General features: G+C 40.5%; 2 protein-coding genes across 2 annotated transcripts in view; one reads left to right on the top strand and one right to left on the bottom strand.

Moving 5' to 3' along the window:
- Nucleotides 1–18,449, bottom strand: part of LOC311141170 (NACHT, LRR and PYD domains-containing protein 3-like) — a 168,428-nt gene that overhangs the window by 56,499 nt on the left and 93,480 nt on the right. The window lies entirely within an intron of this gene.
- LOC311099611 (NLR family CARD domain-containing protein 3-like) overlaps nucleotides 11,863–18,449 on the top strand; it is a gene marked incomplete at its 3' end in the record, with an annotated part of 7,176 nt that continues 589 nt past the window's right edge. Inside the window, exons 1-7 of the mRNA XM_084140331.1 lie at nucleotides 11,863–12,293; nucleotides 12,423–12,651; nucleotides 13,042–14,839; nucleotides 15,132–15,305; nucleotides 15,657–15,834; nucleotides 17,653–17,792; nucleotides 18,012–18,054. Of these exons, the coding sequence (XP_083996457.1) occupies nucleotides 12,441–12,651; nucleotides 13,042–14,839; nucleotides 15,132–15,305; nucleotides 15,657–15,834; nucleotides 17,653–17,792; nucleotides 18,012–18,054 (2,544 nt within the window). The 5' untranslated portion in view covers nucleotides 11,863–12,293; nucleotides 12,423–12,440. The remainder of the gene's footprint in view (nucleotides 12,294–12,422; nucleotides 12,652–13,041; nucleotides 14,840–15,131; nucleotides 15,306–15,656; nucleotides 15,835–17,652; nucleotides 17,793–18,011; nucleotides 18,055–18,449) is intronic.

Raw genomic sequence — 18,449 nt, 5'->3', positions numbered from 1 at the left:
GCTACTGATAACCTATGTGAACTGATATGAACCGGTTTAGGATGGTCATCTAGGATATGTAGGCTACATCCGAAGTACAGTACCAGTCAAAAGTTTGGACACACCTACTCATTCCAGGATTTTTCTTTATTTTTACTGTTTTCTACATTGTAGAATAATAGTGAAGACATCAAAACTATGAAATAACACATACACATATTGCTCATGCCTAGGCTACATGCTCTGTCCTGCTACTGGTAGGCCTGTAATGTTATGGGAACTGATCTGAACAGGTTTAGGCTGGTCATCTAGGATATGTAGGCTATAGCTGAGGTACAGACCTCCATCTGCATATCACTAACAAACCGCTATTATATATTATAACCTAGCCTACTTTAAATAATATAAATCTCCTACTTGTTGCAAAAATACTTTCTGAATGTATCAATGATCTCTCCTCAGATCAATCATGCCCGTTTTAGCCCTTCTGTCTACATCTCAGATACGTTTAGAAAAGAACAGATTAAAAGAAATAGTCTACTTTTAATAAATACACATTAGCCTGAGAGAGTGGAAGGGCTGAGAGGAATGTGGCCTTGTGTTGCTGCACTGTCTATAACTACCTAAACAAACAGTAACAGGGAGATGAGGTGAAAGATATCAGTCACGACTACATGTTGTTACAGGCTTTGGTATTTCCATTTATATTTTGAGGTTGGACGTTAGCACGTTGGCCGCACCTCTTGGCGCCACCTCAATAGACAGTATGCTTATGCCTGTGCTGGCTTGTCATCTCTTTAGTCAGAAGGGTTCCATCTGTTATGTGATATTTAAGAGCAGCTGGTCCAGTGTTCTGGTTGGCCTTAGAGATGTTAGAAGACTGGCACCTCTTTGTAGCTCTGCTTCTTTAAGTTGATGAACAAAGTCTTTCTGTCTTGTATCTCCCAGGGTTTGGTTTGGTTTGGTCTGGTCTGGTTTGGTCTGGTTTGGAGTGGTTTGGTGTGGTCTGGTTTGGTCTGGTTTGGTCTGGTTTGGTTTGGTCTGGTTTGGTCTGGTTTGGTTTGTTCTGGTTTGGTCTGGATTGGTCTGGTTTGGTTTGGTTTGGTTTGGTCTGGTCTGGTTTGGTCTGGTTTGGTGTGGTCTGGTTTGGTCTGGTTTGGTCTGGTCTGGTTTGGTTTGGTCTGGTTTGGTCTGGTTTGATCTGGTTTGGTGTGGTCTGGTTTGGTCTGGTTTGGTCTGGTTTGGTTTGGTCTGGTTTGGTCTGGTTTGGTCTGGTTTGGCCTGGTTTGGTCTGGTTTGGTCTGGTTTGGTTTGGTCTGGTGTGGTCTGGTTTGGTCTGGTTTGGTCTGGTGTGGTTTGGTGTGGTTTGGTTTGGTCTGGTTTGGTCTGGTGTGGTTTGGTTTGGTCTGGTTTGGTGTGGTCTGGTGTGGTCTGGTGTGGTGTGGTCTGGTTTGGTCTGGTTTGATCTGGTTTTGCTCCACTTGTTTTTTTACTCCATATTGTAAGTTGGAGGGTTTATATTTCAGATGTCCTCGTCTGGAGCCACTCCAATGGGCACTCATGGTGGGAGTCTTTTAGGTACCACTTTCTTGTTGCTAGTCAACATTCAGTGGACACCAGGGATTGGACGATTAATACTGGAGCAACATGTAAAGTGTTGGTCCCATGTTTCATGAGCTGAAATAAAATATTCCAGAAATGTTCCATATGCACAAAAAACATATTTCTCTCCAATTTTGTGCACAAATGTGTTAACATCCCTGTTAGTGAGCATTTCTCAGTTGCCAAGATAATCCATCCACCTGACAGGGGTGGAATATCAAGAAGCTGATTAAACAGCATGATAATTGCACAGGTACACCTTGTGCTGGAGACAATAAAAGGCCACTCGAAAATGTGCAGTTTTGTCACAAAACACAATGCCACAGATGTCTCAGGTTTTGAGGGAGCGTGCCATTGGCATGCTGACTGCAGGAATGTCCACCAGAGCTGTTGCCAGAGAATTATATTGGTGTCAGAAGTTGAATGGCGGTTGTGAGGTCATCAGAACGCACGGCCCGGACGTGTGAGTAGTCGACTTCCTGGTCGGAGGGGGCAGTGTGAGCCACATTCCAATTCCCACCATGTGGGTTAACCCTATTGGTGCGATGCGTAGGTTGTTTGCCTTTTACACGTGCAACCTGGGTTCGCTTCCCTGGCCTGCTGTTTGCTACATTGGTGTCAGAAGTAGGCCATCAGAATGCACGGCCCGGATGTGTGAGGGGTCTGAGTAGTCAAAAATGTATGCACGCATGACTGTAAGTCGCTTTGGATAAAAGCGTCTGCTAAATGGCATATTATTTTTATTATATTAGTCGAAGCACAGGACTTGCTTTTATAGGGGGCAGTGTGAGCCAGGTTACAATTCCCATCGCAGCAATAGGTTTAACCCTATAGACAGGTTATAATTAGGTTTAACACTATTGCCGCGATGCTTAGGGTGTTAGCCTTTTACGCCAGCGACCTGGGTTCACTACCCTGCCCCACTGTTTGATACAATATTAATATCACAGTCTACCCGATGTCCGTTGAACAAAGAGACACAACAATATGAGTGGAAGGATTTTAGGATAATATCAGTAAGTGTTGATTTAAAGTTGTCTTCTGGGTTCAGCCTTCTAGCTGCCTTCATCAATTGGGTGAAATGTAATAAATGACATGGTCTCAAAGTTTGGAGATAACCAGTCCCAGTTTAAATCACTATGACAACCATTTCATTATTTCCCCAGAGCAGCAAGGGAATCTAGAGACTCAACCTTTTCAGAATCGGAATCACCTTTATTCGCCAAGTACATTTGCACATACATATGTAGGATCTTAATTTGAGCCAGTTTGCTACAGCAGGAAAATATTCCTGCAGCAACAGAAAATTTGAATTATTATGTGAATTATATTTAATGGACATTTTTGTACCGGTTGCTACATTTTTATTAAGCGAAACTCAAGTCTGGAATTTGTAAGTGGAAATTACAAACTTCAAAAGCCTTTTAAAACCTAAAATACACTACAAGTTTTACATTTCCTGCGTTGCGGGAAAGTTATTCTGCAGTGGGGGTGGGGGGGGGGGGTGATCAAATTAAATCTTACATCTGTACACATAATTCTACATGGTGATAGTGACAGACAACATTTAGAGACATAATACAGACAGAAGAGTTTACACAAATGTCTGTACAACATTATACACAACTAGTAAGAGTGAGCATAGAGCTATAAGATAATGAACAGTGGATATACAGATATACAGTACAGTGGGAATACAGTTGGTATACATATATACAGTACAGTGGGAATACAGTTGGTATACAGACATACAGTACAGTGGGTATACAGTTGGTATACAGATATACAGTACAGTGGGAATACAGTTGGTATACAGATATACAGTACAGTGGGAATACAGTTGATATACAGATATACAGTACAGTGGGAATACAGTTGATATACAGATATACAGTACAGTGGGAATACAGTTGATATACAGATATACAGTACAGTGGGAATACAGTTGATATACGGTGGATGTCCACATGTACAGTACCAGTATAAATATATCTAAGAGAGATGAACAGAGTGCTAATGCAGTATAGTTCAGTTATTTAGTGTACAGTTCAGAGATGGCTTGATGTGGTGTGCAGCATAGAGTGTATAGTCCTTTAGTCTCTATGGGCCAGATGGTTGTTTGGTCAGGGCCACAGCATGGGGAAAGAAACTGTTCAGATGGGGGTCTATAACATCCAATCACATAGGTTTACAGCAGCTGACAGTTGCAACATCATTGCTAATAATGCAAACTGCCTTGGTTTAGATAAAGACAAGCTCTGTACAGATGTAGGATATTAATTTGATCACCCTGTTGCAGGATAACTAAAACTGGTAGTGTATTTGAGAGAGTACGGGCGTCTGGTTGCATCCCAAGTGGCATCCTGTCTCCTTTCACCTGAGCCCTTTGCACCTGTCAGTTGTTGACCTGTGCTAGTCTTTAAATGCAGAAATGAGCCTCCCTTAGGTCTGAGAATATGGTTACTACAAAAGTAATTAACCCGCAGTCGACTGGACAAGGCACGGAGTATTATATCTGTCAGGGGAAGATGGAATGAGTCCTTATTCATCCATCAGCTCTGTTCAGTGAGGGGAAAATGCTGCTTCATGCTAGGGGCACAGATCATCTGTAAAAAAATTAAATAAAAAAAGCCTCCCTTGGTTACCACTGATGTGCACATGATTGGATAAAATCTTTCTAACATGAAGTCAGGTGAGTGATCAGGGAGGGTGGCTGTTTCCTGGTTTTTACCCTAGCACTTCCTGGTTTTTACCTTAGCACTTCCTGGTTTTTACCCTAGCACTTCCTGGTTTATACCCTAGCACTTCCTGGTTTTTACCCTAGCACTTCCTGGTTTTTACCCTAGCACTTCCTGGTTTTTACCCTAGCACTAACACACTCGTTTGTTCTAGTCGGCACCTCATCAGGCGGCAGGTAGCTTAGTGGCTAAGAGCGTTGTGCCAGTAACCGAAAGGTCGCTGGTTCTAATCCCCGAGCCGACTAGGTGAAAAATCTGTCGATGTGCCCTTAAGCAAGGCACTTAACCCTAATTGCTCCTGTAAGTCGCTCTGGATAAGAGCGTCTGCTAAATGACTAAAATGTAAAATGTCAAAAAATATTTGAGTGTATTTAAGCTTTAAAAAAGGTTTCTGAAGATGATCAATTCCACTTTTCTATTAAAAAAATTGTTCATTAATTATAATCAACATAATAATTCAAATGATTATTTTCCTGCTGTAGCAAACTGGCTAAAATTAAGATCGTATATCTGTAGCAATACACCTCTCTTTGATGTACATGGCTATATCAGGATTGACTTTTGACCATTTGACATCTTTTATTTACTGTTGTTTAGGCTGGTTGAATGAGTTGCTTATAAAAGCTACTTCATCTGCAAGAAAACAGGCGGCTGCACCAGCGACTGTAAGAAGTTATGTGATTTCCTCATATGAACGTGAAAGTAAGTATGTAGCCTACGCAGTTACACAATGGCTGTTGAAACTGTGGCACGTATTTCTCGGTAACATTAGAAGTCGGATAAATGTGTTGATATGTAGGAAAGACGGGCAGACCCTGGTAAGTCCAGGCTAAACTACAAACTATTATAAGGTTAGGTCGAAGTCAGACATTCAATAGTCAGAGTAGGTTTGAGCTATGATCACATATCATGCTGACAAACCTGATGGTCTCCGTTTGAAATGGTGTGTAAAATACCATGCCTAGGCTACAAGCTCTGTCCTGCTACTGTTAGGTCTATAATGTTATGGGAACTGATCTGAACAGGTTTAGGCTGGTCATCTAGGATATGTAGGCTATAGCTGAGGTATAGACATCCATCTGTATCAGGACTAGGCTCCTGCTACTGTTACTGTTATAACGTTATGGGAACTGATCTGAACAGGTTTAGGCTGGTCATCTAGGCTATAGCTGAGGTCAGTGGTGATTTTAGCATGTCAATCTTGGTGGGTCAAAACATAAATAAAGGGGGATGTATGCCAGCAAAGCCACTCCACAACACAACACTAAACAATACATTCATTGCACTATAACGGTGACAAACGGTGCCCACAAACTGTTAGGGCCTACATAAAGCAGAGTCCCAACAGCAGAGTCCCAACAGCAGAGTCCCGACAGCAGAGTCCCATCAGCAGAGTCCCATCAGCAGAGTCCCAACAGCAGAGTCCCAACAGCAGAGTCCCAACAGCAGAGTCCCAACAGCAGAGTCCCGACAGCAGAGTCCCAACAGCAGAGTCCCAACAGCTGTCCTATCATTTCTCTTCATTATTTCTCTTCATATGACAAGGATTAAAAAGGATTTGCAAGTAGATAGTCGACTTGATTCATGATGATGACTGCTGGCTAAGATTTTGAAAAGTATGATGTTGACATGATCAGTCCAATCAAAGCTACTGTAGACATAATGTGATTTGACGTCATTTTATCTGTGGCCAATTACCTTCTTGAATGGACACTTCTAATGTAACTCTGTGGCAGCACCCAATGGGCTTGAATTTTCTAGCTCTACCCTTAGACTTGGCGGTCCCCATGAGTGACAGAACACTGAGCCAATCACGAAGCAATGCTCTATATTGTCTTCTGGCTTGACCCACCACCACAGAAAGCACTGAGCTAGGCTGAAACACCTGCATTTTGGAGCTGCCTTACTCAAGAAAACAAAAAAGAGACCATGTTTTTTTGCGGCTTTATTAACTCAATTATATATATATATTATTTTTACATTTTTTGCAAACTGATATGTGACACGTATTAATGCCAAAATAACATGCAAAACAGGAAAGGCCACCTGCCCTGAATGACGGGTCACCACTGGCTGAGGTATAGACCTTGATCTGCTTTACACAAAAAATTACTGTTATACATTATAACCTAGCCTACTTTAAATAATAAAAAATATCTTAATTGTTGCAAAAAACCTTTCTGTATAGATCACTGATCCCCCCCAGATCAATCAAGCCCGTTTTAGCCCTTCTGTCTACATTCTCAGATACGTTTAGAAAAGAACAGATTTAAAGATAATAATTGGCTGACTTTTAATGAATACAAATAACTGTGAGACATGGCCTTGTGTTGCTGCACTGTTTATAACTACCTTAACAAACAGTGACTTATTATTATTATTGACAGTTAACATGGAGAAGAGATGTCACAACCAGATGTTCATTTGATTGCATTAAATAGCCTGACTGTTTCAATATGTCTGTTAGTAAATGTTTTGTAAGAGATAATTAATAAATGATAACAATTCACATTCAATAATTACTGTGTTAACTACAACCAACATGTTGGATCTCTGTTTAGGGGTCAGTGGTCTAAAATGAGTCTCTCTGGGGAGAGAGAGGAGGGGGGCCCTGCCTCTAAAATGAGTCTCTCTGGGGAACATGACACCAAAGCTAAGAGGTGAGATGACAATTTTGTTTAAGAATTATTAAGAGTTTATTTCCTAAATGCTATTTCCACAATAATCAGAAATGGTTGCTTATGGGTACCTTCAATATTACTGTTCTCAGATGTTTAATTAATAGATTTTAGATGTAGATAATTATTATTATTTTTATTGCAAAACGCTATATATCCATTGTTTAGCTGAAATTGAATGTCCATATCCTGTATATTTGACTGTATTATCTGGTTGTCTCACCTAGCTATCTTAAGATGAATGCACTCACTGTAAATCGCTCTGGGTAAGAGCATCTGCTAAACAGGTGGGGCTCTGCCCTGAATGACAGGTCACCACTGCTCCAAAGCAACTACATGTGGCACAGAAACCACTGACTCGCTGCATGTTTCTATTATCAAGACACCTGCTGGTACCTCTTAACTGGTTAGGACAGCTCATGAGGTGTCCTAAATATCTGCCAACTAGGTGGGACGCTTATGAATAAAGAGGCTTCATGCATAGCTTTAATTTATACCCATAAGAGTAGGACTAAATGGCTTTATTCTCAGCACTTATACGACACATTTTCTACTCTGAGACGCTTTTTGGATATGGGCCCAGATCTCAAAACGTTGTTTTAAAAAACGAATCATTTTGTTTTACATAATAAAAAATTAATATTACTAATGTAAGCCACTGTAAAGACTTGGTTTAGTTTATTGTGTGGCTCTGCTCATGTCCGCGTTCTGGAACTGTCCGCGTCCCCGTACAGATCTGTCCGCGTCCACGTACGGTTTGGCGCCAAGCATATTGTCCAGTTACGCGCAGAGTGGGCTGAGGTGATGTTGGGAAATGACGACGGAGTTCGTTACAGTGTTGAGACACCGAAGTTTATTGTTCAATTGGCTTTTTTGCTTAATGGTCAGTGACAGTAAGAGTGTAGCCAGATCCTTTTCACTCGCTATTCTTGTTTAATTGTGTGGTTCACCGGGTTCGTCATCATCCTCGAGGGACAGACGAACGACCTGCTAGTTAGCCAAGCTAGTCGGTACAGCTAGCTAAGCTAGCTACTCTTTACCAGCAGCATCCTAGTTATCCTAGCTACCACTACATCATCACCGGCTGCCTGCATTTCTTGTGGACCGATGGAGCTACCTGGTTGTTTCTTCCACCTGTTAAATACCGTGGAGGGCTTCTCCCTCTCTCGTTGACGGATGCTGGCTACCTACCATCCCTCTGTCCGGTTCTCCTCTCTTCACTAGATGGACGGTAACTTTAGTGTTTAATCCCTCTGTGTCCAAGGACTGAACTTTTGAATATTATTTTTGGGGCGCATCAAGTGACATTTTTTACAACGTTTATTTCTGATAAAATTAGTTCATTGCATCCGCCATGGAGCCCAGTTTCATAATATTACCTTCTGTCCCTGGTTATGAAGTAATCTCGAAACAACAGGCCTTATGTTTGGGCATTTTTCACCCTACCAGCTCCTATTAATTCTATTGAGCTCCGTGACACCGACTCGCCTTCAGAACGTTCTATTCCCAGCCCATTGTTCTGCGTCACAATGCCAGCTTCACTATTGTTATCAATGAGACCTGCCTGCGTTAACCCTGTAGGTTTACCTCAGGTAACTTATTATTAACAAGGTTAGGGCTACTTGGTGAGCGTTAACCCTGTAGGTTTAACTCAGGTAACTTATTATTACCAAGGTTACAGCTACTTGGTGAGCGTTAACCCTGTAGGTTTACCTCAGGTAACTTATTATTAACAAGGTTATGGCTACTTAGTGAGCGTTAACCCTGTAGGTTTACCTCAGGTAACTTATTATTAACAAGGTTATGGCTACTTAGTGAGCGTTAACCCTGTAGGTTTACCTCAAGTAACTTATTATTAACAAGGTTAAGGCTACTTAGTGAGCGTTAACCCTGTAGGTTTACCTCAGGTAACTTATTATTAACAAGGTTACGGCTACTTAGTGAGCGTTAACCCTTTAGGTTTACCTCAGGTAACTTGGTGAGCGACCTCACTGTTCACCTGAATACACGTTGTGGTTAGCCACTGTCTGCAACACGATGGCTGGCGTGTAGCCATCAAACGTTAAACAGTTTCTGGTCATGGTTAACCATATATGTTTTAAGAAAAAAGTGTACAATCTAAAAAAAACACGTCCCTGTTCTCTTTTTCAAGATGTGGCCGATTTAAACAGCCAGAAGACATTTTTTAAGTAAGAAATAACCATATTTTTGACGACTTGTTGTTTCTAAATGGCTGCTGGGTAATTTGATATTCATCGAAATCTTAGTTTGTAGGCATGGAATTGAGCGAATGCTGCGCAGGTTCACTGAGTTGCAAACCAAATGGATATAATGGGGTGATTGTTGTCTAATCGGGTGGTCTAGCTAATGGATTTGTAGATCTGACGCAGTTGCTACCTCAGATTATGAACCTAGCAGATGTCGTGAATGAGTTGTGTAGTACCCACAGACGGCCACAGGGAGGCGCAAGAGAGCTATAAACCCATACTGTTTTTTTTGCCTTACAAACCCTAAACCTAACAATCAATCAATCAATCAATCAATCAAATGTATTTATAAAGCCCTTTTTACATCAGCAGATGTCATAAAGTGCTATACAGAAACTCTAACCCTAAATATAACCTATTTTAGCCTTAACCCTTAACCCTAATTCTATTTTAGCCATAACCCTAACCCCTAACCCTAGGTATAACCTATTTTAGCCTTAACCTTAACCCTAATTCTAGGGTAGGGTAGCCTAGAACACTTTTAGAAACTATTTTAGTAATAATATTATCTTAGTAAATACAATTATAGTACTAAATAACATTTTGATTATTTTGTTAATCAAAACCTGTCAAGCGTTTTGCTGTATTTTTGTTGTTATTAGTTATTTTATGATATTTGTTATTGCAAGGCAGAACACTTGATAAATAAGACACATTTGTTTTATTTTTAAAATGTGGTTTGAACTGGGTGACCTAGTAACCTCTATGTGAAAGTCCAGCAATTGGCGTGGGGCAGGTTTGAGACTGATCTAATACACTTTATTTCTCAGCTGCCTCACCAATGTCTGTACGTGAATTAATAACTTTTAGTTGCTAAATATTTCCAATAGATGGCAGCATAAGACCACGAAGCATCAGTTATAGGCTACAAGCAGCAAAATGATTGACATAAAATAGCATGCAACCAAATACTATATGTCCCATGATTTTCTAAAATGGTCACTCATTACTTTAGTTAGCTATATATCTCGTATTAGGCCTGTGTTGCTTTTGGAAGAGCAATTAAATAGTGACTATAGCAGGTGTTGAACCCCTGGTAAATAATCACTAGTCAGATGCTCCAACCTCAACCCTAGTATACATGCATTTTTAAATATCTAATATTGCGATTAAACAACCTCGGAATAGATAAGACAAGAGTGCGTCTTCCAGCCCACCAATGAATAACATCATGCAACCCTCCCGGTTAGCAAATGTACCTCAACATGCCCCTCGCTTGTGCTAGAAGGCAGAGTGCTCGTTGCTGGGTGATGAATCTGACAATGAATGTACCAGGAAAATACGTTTTTCTCGACCAGAGGTGACTAAATTAATGTTCAGGCTTATTGATAATCGTTATAGTAATGAAGTATAATTTCAAAACATGAGCATAAAAACAGGTAATAATAAACATGAATCATCATTATATTATTTCACAGTAATCTGTTAAATGCTTTTTCAGTCATTCCTCTTGCTTCAGCAGTGTGGAAAGGGACAGTAAAAAGTGTGTGAGGAGTTTTCCTGTGAGGGGGAGTGGTGGTGTATCCAGGGAGAAAACTAAACTAACCTTCTGAAATGTCATTCCTGGTCTTATGCTGCCATCTATTGGAATGATTTAGTAACTGCAGTAGTACTGAATAAAGTATATCCTTACTAAAGTAGTATTTAATTAATTAGTTAATTTTACCACTTACAACCATAAAATAACCATTTATAGCATAACAAACAATGAAACTGACATAAACCAAAAACACCATAAATTTAGTTAACTATATATATATATATATATTAATTTAGATGGGTGACATTATCTGCCAAAGTAATACCACTGTAGATAAAGAAGAGCTCTCCAGTAGGTGTACCAAAACATTCAAAGGTCATTTTCTCAAAATTGGGGTTACAAGTTTATCATCTTTCAAAGCAGAATTACTTTCCCATTGTTCCTCAAATGTTGTGTATGATATACCTTTTTCTAGCTGAGTCTCTACTTTTATCCAATGTAAAAAACACAATTTCAAATGTTGCTACATAAGACCGAATCGAGCCGGTTGGTCACATTTGACTGTGTAAAACCTAGCAGTGCTACTTACTTCTCTGATAGTGAGGCAGATATATATTATTACTGTGTAAAACCTAGCAGTACTACTTATTTCTCTGAGAGTGAGGCAGAGATATATATTATTACTGTGTAAAACCTAGCAGTACTACTTATTTCTCTGTGAGTGAGGCAGATTGAAAATTGCACAAAAAAAACATGATTATTTGTCTCTTTGAAATGAAACCATCAATTGATAGATTTTAAAGAAATACATGTCTGTCATTGAACAATCACATACCATGATTAGCTACTGAAAAAACACCAATCTCTTTCATCATTTCTTGAAACAATAAAAGCTAATTTACGAACATTTCTGAAAATGGATATATAGCGTTTTGGAATGAAACTCTTCTTATGATTCCCCATCTGAGCTCAGAGTAGATGAGAGATATAATGTTTGTCTCTGTTGTGTTGAAGCCCAATCAAGCAGGAGACACCAGCCTCCCCTGTACCCAGCTGTGTGTCCATGAAGAGTGACAAGTCTATGGGTCTTCCTATAGAGTTCAGAGAGGGAGACTTTTCTAGTGAACAAAGGTAAGAAGAACTCATGGGTCATGGTCAGTGAGTTAAACAACACTGTCTCTAGTCATTTCTCCTCTCCCATTTTACCATTTATTTTTGTTGTTTTCATAATCCATATGCTAAACCTTTTTTCCATTTTCATAGTCCTGAAACAATATTAAACAAACACTACATTCCCTCCCTGTGTGTGTGTGTGTGTGTGTGTGTGTGTGTGTGTGTGTGTGTGTGTGTGTGTGTGTGTGTGTGTGTGTGTGTGTGTGTGTGTGTGTGTGTGTGTGTGTGTGTGTGTGTGTGTGTGTGTGTACTCCCTGGATGAGGAGATGTAATCTCATGTTTTGTCCCCAGAAACCAACAGGAGAGATCAGAGTCAGAGATTCTCAGTGGTCAGTCTTCCCAGAGTCATCAAACAGACCTGGCCTCCATATTCAGTGTATGTGGTCCTGTTATGTACATTTGTTTTTGTTTACCTCAAGTAAAGTTGATCTGTCAATCATTCATTCATGTGTTAATGAGAAAGCATTTAGTCTCTTGCTTAACTTATTTACTTGATTTATTTCAGTTGCTTGAAGATAATATTATGACATTTGTGAAGAACGAGCTAAAGATGTTCAAGAGGATTCTTAGTCCAGAACTCCCAGAAGGCTTTGAGAGTCAGAAGCAGGATAAGGAAGTGGTGGATGCTGAAGATGAGAAGCAGGAGAGCAGTGCCAGAGAGGGGGCTCTGAAGATCACACTGCACGTCCTGAGGAAAATGAACCAGAAGGAGCTTGCTGACACACTGGAGAAAAGTAAGAGCTGTCTGCCTCATGTTGAATGCTGTTTTAGAACATTTAAAAGCTGTAGCTAAAGTACAGCTAAAGTAGCTGTGTAACTCAATGATATTGTAGCATCCTTAACACAACACCTAGTGACCTCATCAAGTAGCAGCAGGGATGTGTTGTGTTGATTCATTTAGACAGAGAGAAGAGGAGAGAGAGAGAGAGAGAGAGAGAGAGAGAGAGAGAGAGAGAGAGAATACCAATAATAATATGATCAGTCACTCCAGTCTGTAATGCATTATGACAACATTTATACAGTCAGTTAAGCGAAGAAATGATTATAATTTAAAATTTAACAGTCCTAGAATACTGTAGGCATTAAAACAGACATGATATTAATATGCTCTGTGTTATTTCTAGATTCAGATGAGCTTGCTGTGATTTGCCAACGTGAACTCAAATGTAATCTAAAGAAGAAGTTTCAATGTGTATTTGAGGGGATCGCTAAACAAGGAAACCCAACACTTCTCAATAAGATCTACACAGAGCTCTACATCACAGAGGGTGGAACAGGAGAGGTCAATAATGAACATGAGCTGAGACAGATTGAGACAACAACCAGGAAACAAGCAAGACCAGACACTGCAATCAAATGCAACGACATCTTCAGACCCTTAACTGGACAAGACAAACTTATCAGAACTGTGCTGACAAAGGGAGTCGCTGGCATTGGAAAAACAGTCTCTGTGCAGAAGTTCATTCTGGACTGGGCTGAAGGAAAAGCAAATCAGGATGTCCAATTTGTATTTTCATTCCCTTTTCGGGAGCTGAATTTGATGAAAGGTGAAAAACACACGTTGATTGAACTTCTCAATCACTTCTCAAAGGAAACCACAGAATCAAGAATCTCCAACTACAACAAGTACAAAGTTCTGTTCATCTTTGATGGTCTGGATGAGTGCCGACTGCCCCTAGACTTCCAGAAGAACAAGATCTGTTGTGACGTCACAGAGTCAACCTCAGTGGATGTTCTGCTGACAAATCTCATCAAGGGACATCTGCTTCCCTCTGCTCTCCTCTGGGTAACTACCCGACCTGCAGCAGCCAATCAGATCCCTTCAGGGTGTGTTGACCAGGTGACAGAGGTACGAGGGTTCAATGACCCACAGAAGGAGGAGTACTTCAGGAAGAGATTCAGTGATGAGGACCTGGCCAGCAGAATCATCTCACACATAAAAACATCAAGGAGCCTCCACATCATGTGCCACATTCCAGTCTTCTGTTGGATTTCTGCAACAGTCCTTGAAAACATGTTGAGTACAGACAAGAGAGAAGAGATGCCCAAGACTCTGACTGAGATGTTCATACACCTTGTGGTGTTTCATACCAAACAGAAGAATGAAAAGTATCTTGGGAAAGAAGAGACAGGTCCACACTGGAATAAAGAGAGCATTCTGTCACTGGGAAAACTGGCTTTTCAACAGCTTGTGAATGGCAATCTGATTTTCTATGAAGAAGACCTGAAAGAGGCTGGCATTGATGTCAATGAAGCCTCTGTGTACTCAGGATTGTGCACACAGATCTTTAAAGAGGAATGTGTGCTGTACCAGGACAAGGTGTACTGCTTCGTGCATCTGAGCATTCAGGAGTTTCTGGCTGCTGTATATGTGTTCCTCTCATTCATCAACAACAATGAGAATCTAATGGCAAAACCTCAATCAAGCAGGAACTTTTTTGCGCTGTTCAGAGACAAGCCTGAAGTTACTTTCTACAAGAGTGCTGTGGATAAAGCCTTACAAAGTGAGACAGGAAACCTTGACCTGTTCCTCCGCTTCCTTCTGGGCCTCTCACTGGAGTCCAATCAGAAGCACTTACGAGGTCTACTGACAAAGACAAGAAGCAGCTCACAGAGCCATGAAGAAACAGTCAAGTACATCAAGGAGAAGATCAGGGAGAATCCCTCTCCAGAGAGGTGCATCAATCTGTTCCACTGTCTGAACGAACTGAATGACCATTCTCTAGTGGAGGAGATCCAAAGCTACCTGAGATCAGGAAGTCTCTCTGAAGCCAAACTGTCACCTGCACAGTGGTCAGCTCTGGTCTTTGTGTTGCTGACTTCAGAAAAGGAGCTGGATGTGTTTGACCTGAAGAAATACTCGAGATCAGAGAAAGGTCTTCTGAGGCTGCTGCCAGTGGTCAAAGCCTCCAGAGCTGCTCTGTGAGTACATAACATGACATTTAAGTACTAATCATCAGGAAGAAATATTCAGTTTAGAGAAATATATATATTATAATATGTATATAATATATTATATTATATTGAAAAACTTACTGAATCAGTGCATTGGTGTTCACATTAGTATAACAAGATGACCATACAATTATAGGATACAGAAGATGAATCTATATGTTGTTTGAGAGAATAAACCAAATGCATCTGCCATTGTCCTTCTACACTACTGGTGTTAAATTAACAGTGTGTTTGTGAAATCATGATGATCTCTTTGCAGGCTGTCAGGCTGTGGAGTCACAGAGGAAGGCTGTGCTTCTCTGGTCTCAGCTCTGAAGTCAAACCCCTCACACCTGAGAGAGATGGATCTGAGTAACAATGACCTGAAGGATTCAGGAGTGAAGCTGCTCTCTGCTGGACTGGGGAATCCCCACTGTAAACTGGAGACTCTGAGGTCAGTATTCCTGTAGTTGGTCAACAAGTGAGAACTGTTCACCAGATCCACATGTGTTTACCAGACACACATAGTCCACACCATATGTGTTTGGACAGTGAAGCTTACAGTTTTACATTTGGTGCTATGCTCCAGCATTTTGGATTTCAGATTGAATGTTTCATTATAGAATGTCACCTTTTATTTGATGTTAATGGTGAGAGGTTAGCATGTTTTGTTTTAGCCTCTGTAACTTTCTCACTCATTATTATTCATGATTCATTCATGATCTTTCTCAATCATGGCATCAATAGGATTCATTCAACACCAAAGAATAGCAGTGTGGTTTTAATATGATTTGACTCTTTACAGGCTGTCAGGCTGTCTATTCACAGAGAAAGGCTGTGCTTCTCTGGTCTCAGCTCTGAAGTCAAACCCCTCACACCTGAGAGAGCTGGATCTGAGTAACAATGACCTGAAGGATTCAGGAGTGAAGCTGCTCTCTGCTGGACTGGGGAATCCCCACTGTAAACTGGAGACTCTGAGGTCAGTATTCCTGTATCACTCAATGAACACACACTCATTGGACACACACACACACACAAGGATTAATTTAGTAGTGTTTAGAAACATGTTATCTACTGTTAATAATGATACATTAATTCATGTATTACAGTACCAGTCAAAAGTTTCGACACACATACTCATTCAAGGGTTTGTCTTTATTTTTTCCATTGTAGAATAACAGTGAAGACATCAAAACTATGGAATAACAAATATGGAATAATGTAGTAACCAAAAAAGTGTTAAACAAATGAAAATATATTTTATATTTGAAATTCTTCAAATAGCCACCCTTTGTCTTGATGACAGCTTTGCACACTCTTGGCATTCTCTTAACCAGCTTCACCTGGAATGCAGTTCCCACATATACTGAGCACTTGTTGGCTGCTTTTCCTTCACTCTGCCGTCCGACTCATCCCAAACCATCTCAATTGGGTTGAGGTCGGGTGATTATGGAGGCCAGGTCATCTGATGCAGCACTCAATCCCTCTCCTTACACAGTCTAGAAGTCTGTTGGGTCATTGTCCTGTTGAAAAACAAATGATAGTCCCACTAAGCCCAAATTAGATGGGATGGCGTATCGCTGCAGAATGCTGTGGTAGCCATGCTGGTTAAGTGTGCCTTGAATTCTAAATAAATCACAGACAGTGTCACCAGCAAAGCACCCCCACACCATAACACCTCCTCCTCCATGCTTTACGGTGGGAACTACACATGCCGAGATCATCCGTTCACCCACACCGCTTCTCACAAAGACACGGCGGTTGGAACCAAAAATCTCAAATTTGGACTCCAGGCCAAAGGACAAATGTCCACCTGTGTAATGTCCATTGCTCGTGTTTCTTGGCCCAAACAGGTCTCTTCTTCTTATTGGTGTCCTTTAGTAGTGGTTTCTTTGCAGCAATTCAACCATGAATGCCTGATTCACACAGTCACCTCTGAACAGTTGATGTTGAGCTGTGACTTGAACTCTGTGAAGAATTTATTTGGGCTGCAATTTCTGAGGCTGGTAACTCTGATGAACGTAACCTCTGCAGCAGAAGTAACTCTGGGTCTTCCATTCCTGTGGCGGTCCTCATGAGAGCCAGTTTCATCATAGCGCTTGATGTTTTTTGCGACTGCACTTGAAGAAACTTTCATAGTTGTTGAAATGTTCCGTATTGACTGGCCGTCATGTCTTAAAGTAATGATGGACTGTTATTTCTCTTTGCTTATTTGAGCTGTTCTTGCCATAATATGGACTTGGTATTTTACCAAATAGGGCTATCTTCTGTATACCCCCCTACCTTGTCACAACACAACTGATTGGCTCAAACACATTAAGAAGGAAATAAATTCAACAAATTAACTTTTAAGAAGGCACACCTGTTAATTGAAATGCATTCCAGGTGACTACCTCATGAAGCTGGTTGAGAGAATGCCAAGAATGTGCAATGCTGTCATCAAGGCAAAGGGTGGCTGTTTGAAGAATCTCAAATATAAAATATATTTGGATTAATTTAACACTTTTTTGGTTACTACATGATTCCATATATGTTATTTCATAGTTTTGATGTCTTCACTATTATTCTACAATGTAAAAAATAGTAAAAATAAAGAAAAACCCTTGAATGTGTAGGTGTGTCCAAACTTTTGACTGGTACTGTATATATACATATATGAATAGATATGGCAGGATTCAGGACTCTGATGTATCTGAAATTGTTGAAAGAATATATTTTCACACCAAAGAATAGCAGTGTGATTTTAATATGATTTGACTCTTTGCAGGCTGTCAGGCTGTCTAGTCACAGAGGAAGGCTGTGCTGCTCTGGTCTCAGCTCTGAAGTCAAACCCCTCACACCTGAGAGAGCTGGACCTGAGCTACAATCACCCAGGAGACTCAGGAGTCAGACTGCTCTCTGCTGGACTGGAGGATCCACACTGCAGACTGGAGAAACTCAAGTATGTAGAGGGTTTATGTCAATGTTCATATCAGACATGATCGAGTTATCAAGCTAGTTTAGACAATCATTCTGACCACCACTTGGACTAAGTTGTATGCTGACCGTGTGTGTGTGTGTGTGTGTGTGTGTGTGTGTGTGTGTGTGTGTTGTGTGTTGTGTGTGTGTGAGTTCAGGTGTATCCCTCAATGACTGTCTGTTCTTCTGCTTACCGCTACAGTGTGGAACATGGTGGAGAGAACACAATGAAACCTGGTCTTAGAAAATGTGAGTGTTGACTGCTGTGAAGAATATGACTAAGAATAAGTCTTAATTCAAGTGAAGTCAAAGTCAAACACCACCATCATTACTTACTTGGTCATATTAAATATCAGCTGTAGTTCTACAGAAGCAGAAATCAGGGACACCAAAGTTTACAAAGAGTTGATTTGACAATGTGTGTGTGTGTGTGTGTGTGTCTGTGTTTGGCGTGTTCGTGTGACTTTAGAAATGTGTGTGTGTGTGTGTTCAGGGTGTGTGTGTGTGTGTAATTAATGGGAATAAGTGTGTTTTATATTACCATACATAACATATGATCATTCAACAAGTCTCAAGTTACCTTAACTTCTCCTTTTGATACCTAGAAACATCTACATTAAATTAATTAGTGAAAAGTGAG

Source organism: Coregonus lavaretus, assembly GCF_964263955.1.
Source record: "Coregonus lavaretus genome assembly, chromosome: 2".
Taxonomy (NCBI): Eukaryota; Metazoa; Chordata; class Actinopteri; order Salmoniformes; family Salmonidae; genus Coregonus; species Coregonus lavaretus.
This window is presented reverse-complemented; position numbering and strand designations above follow the sequence as displayed.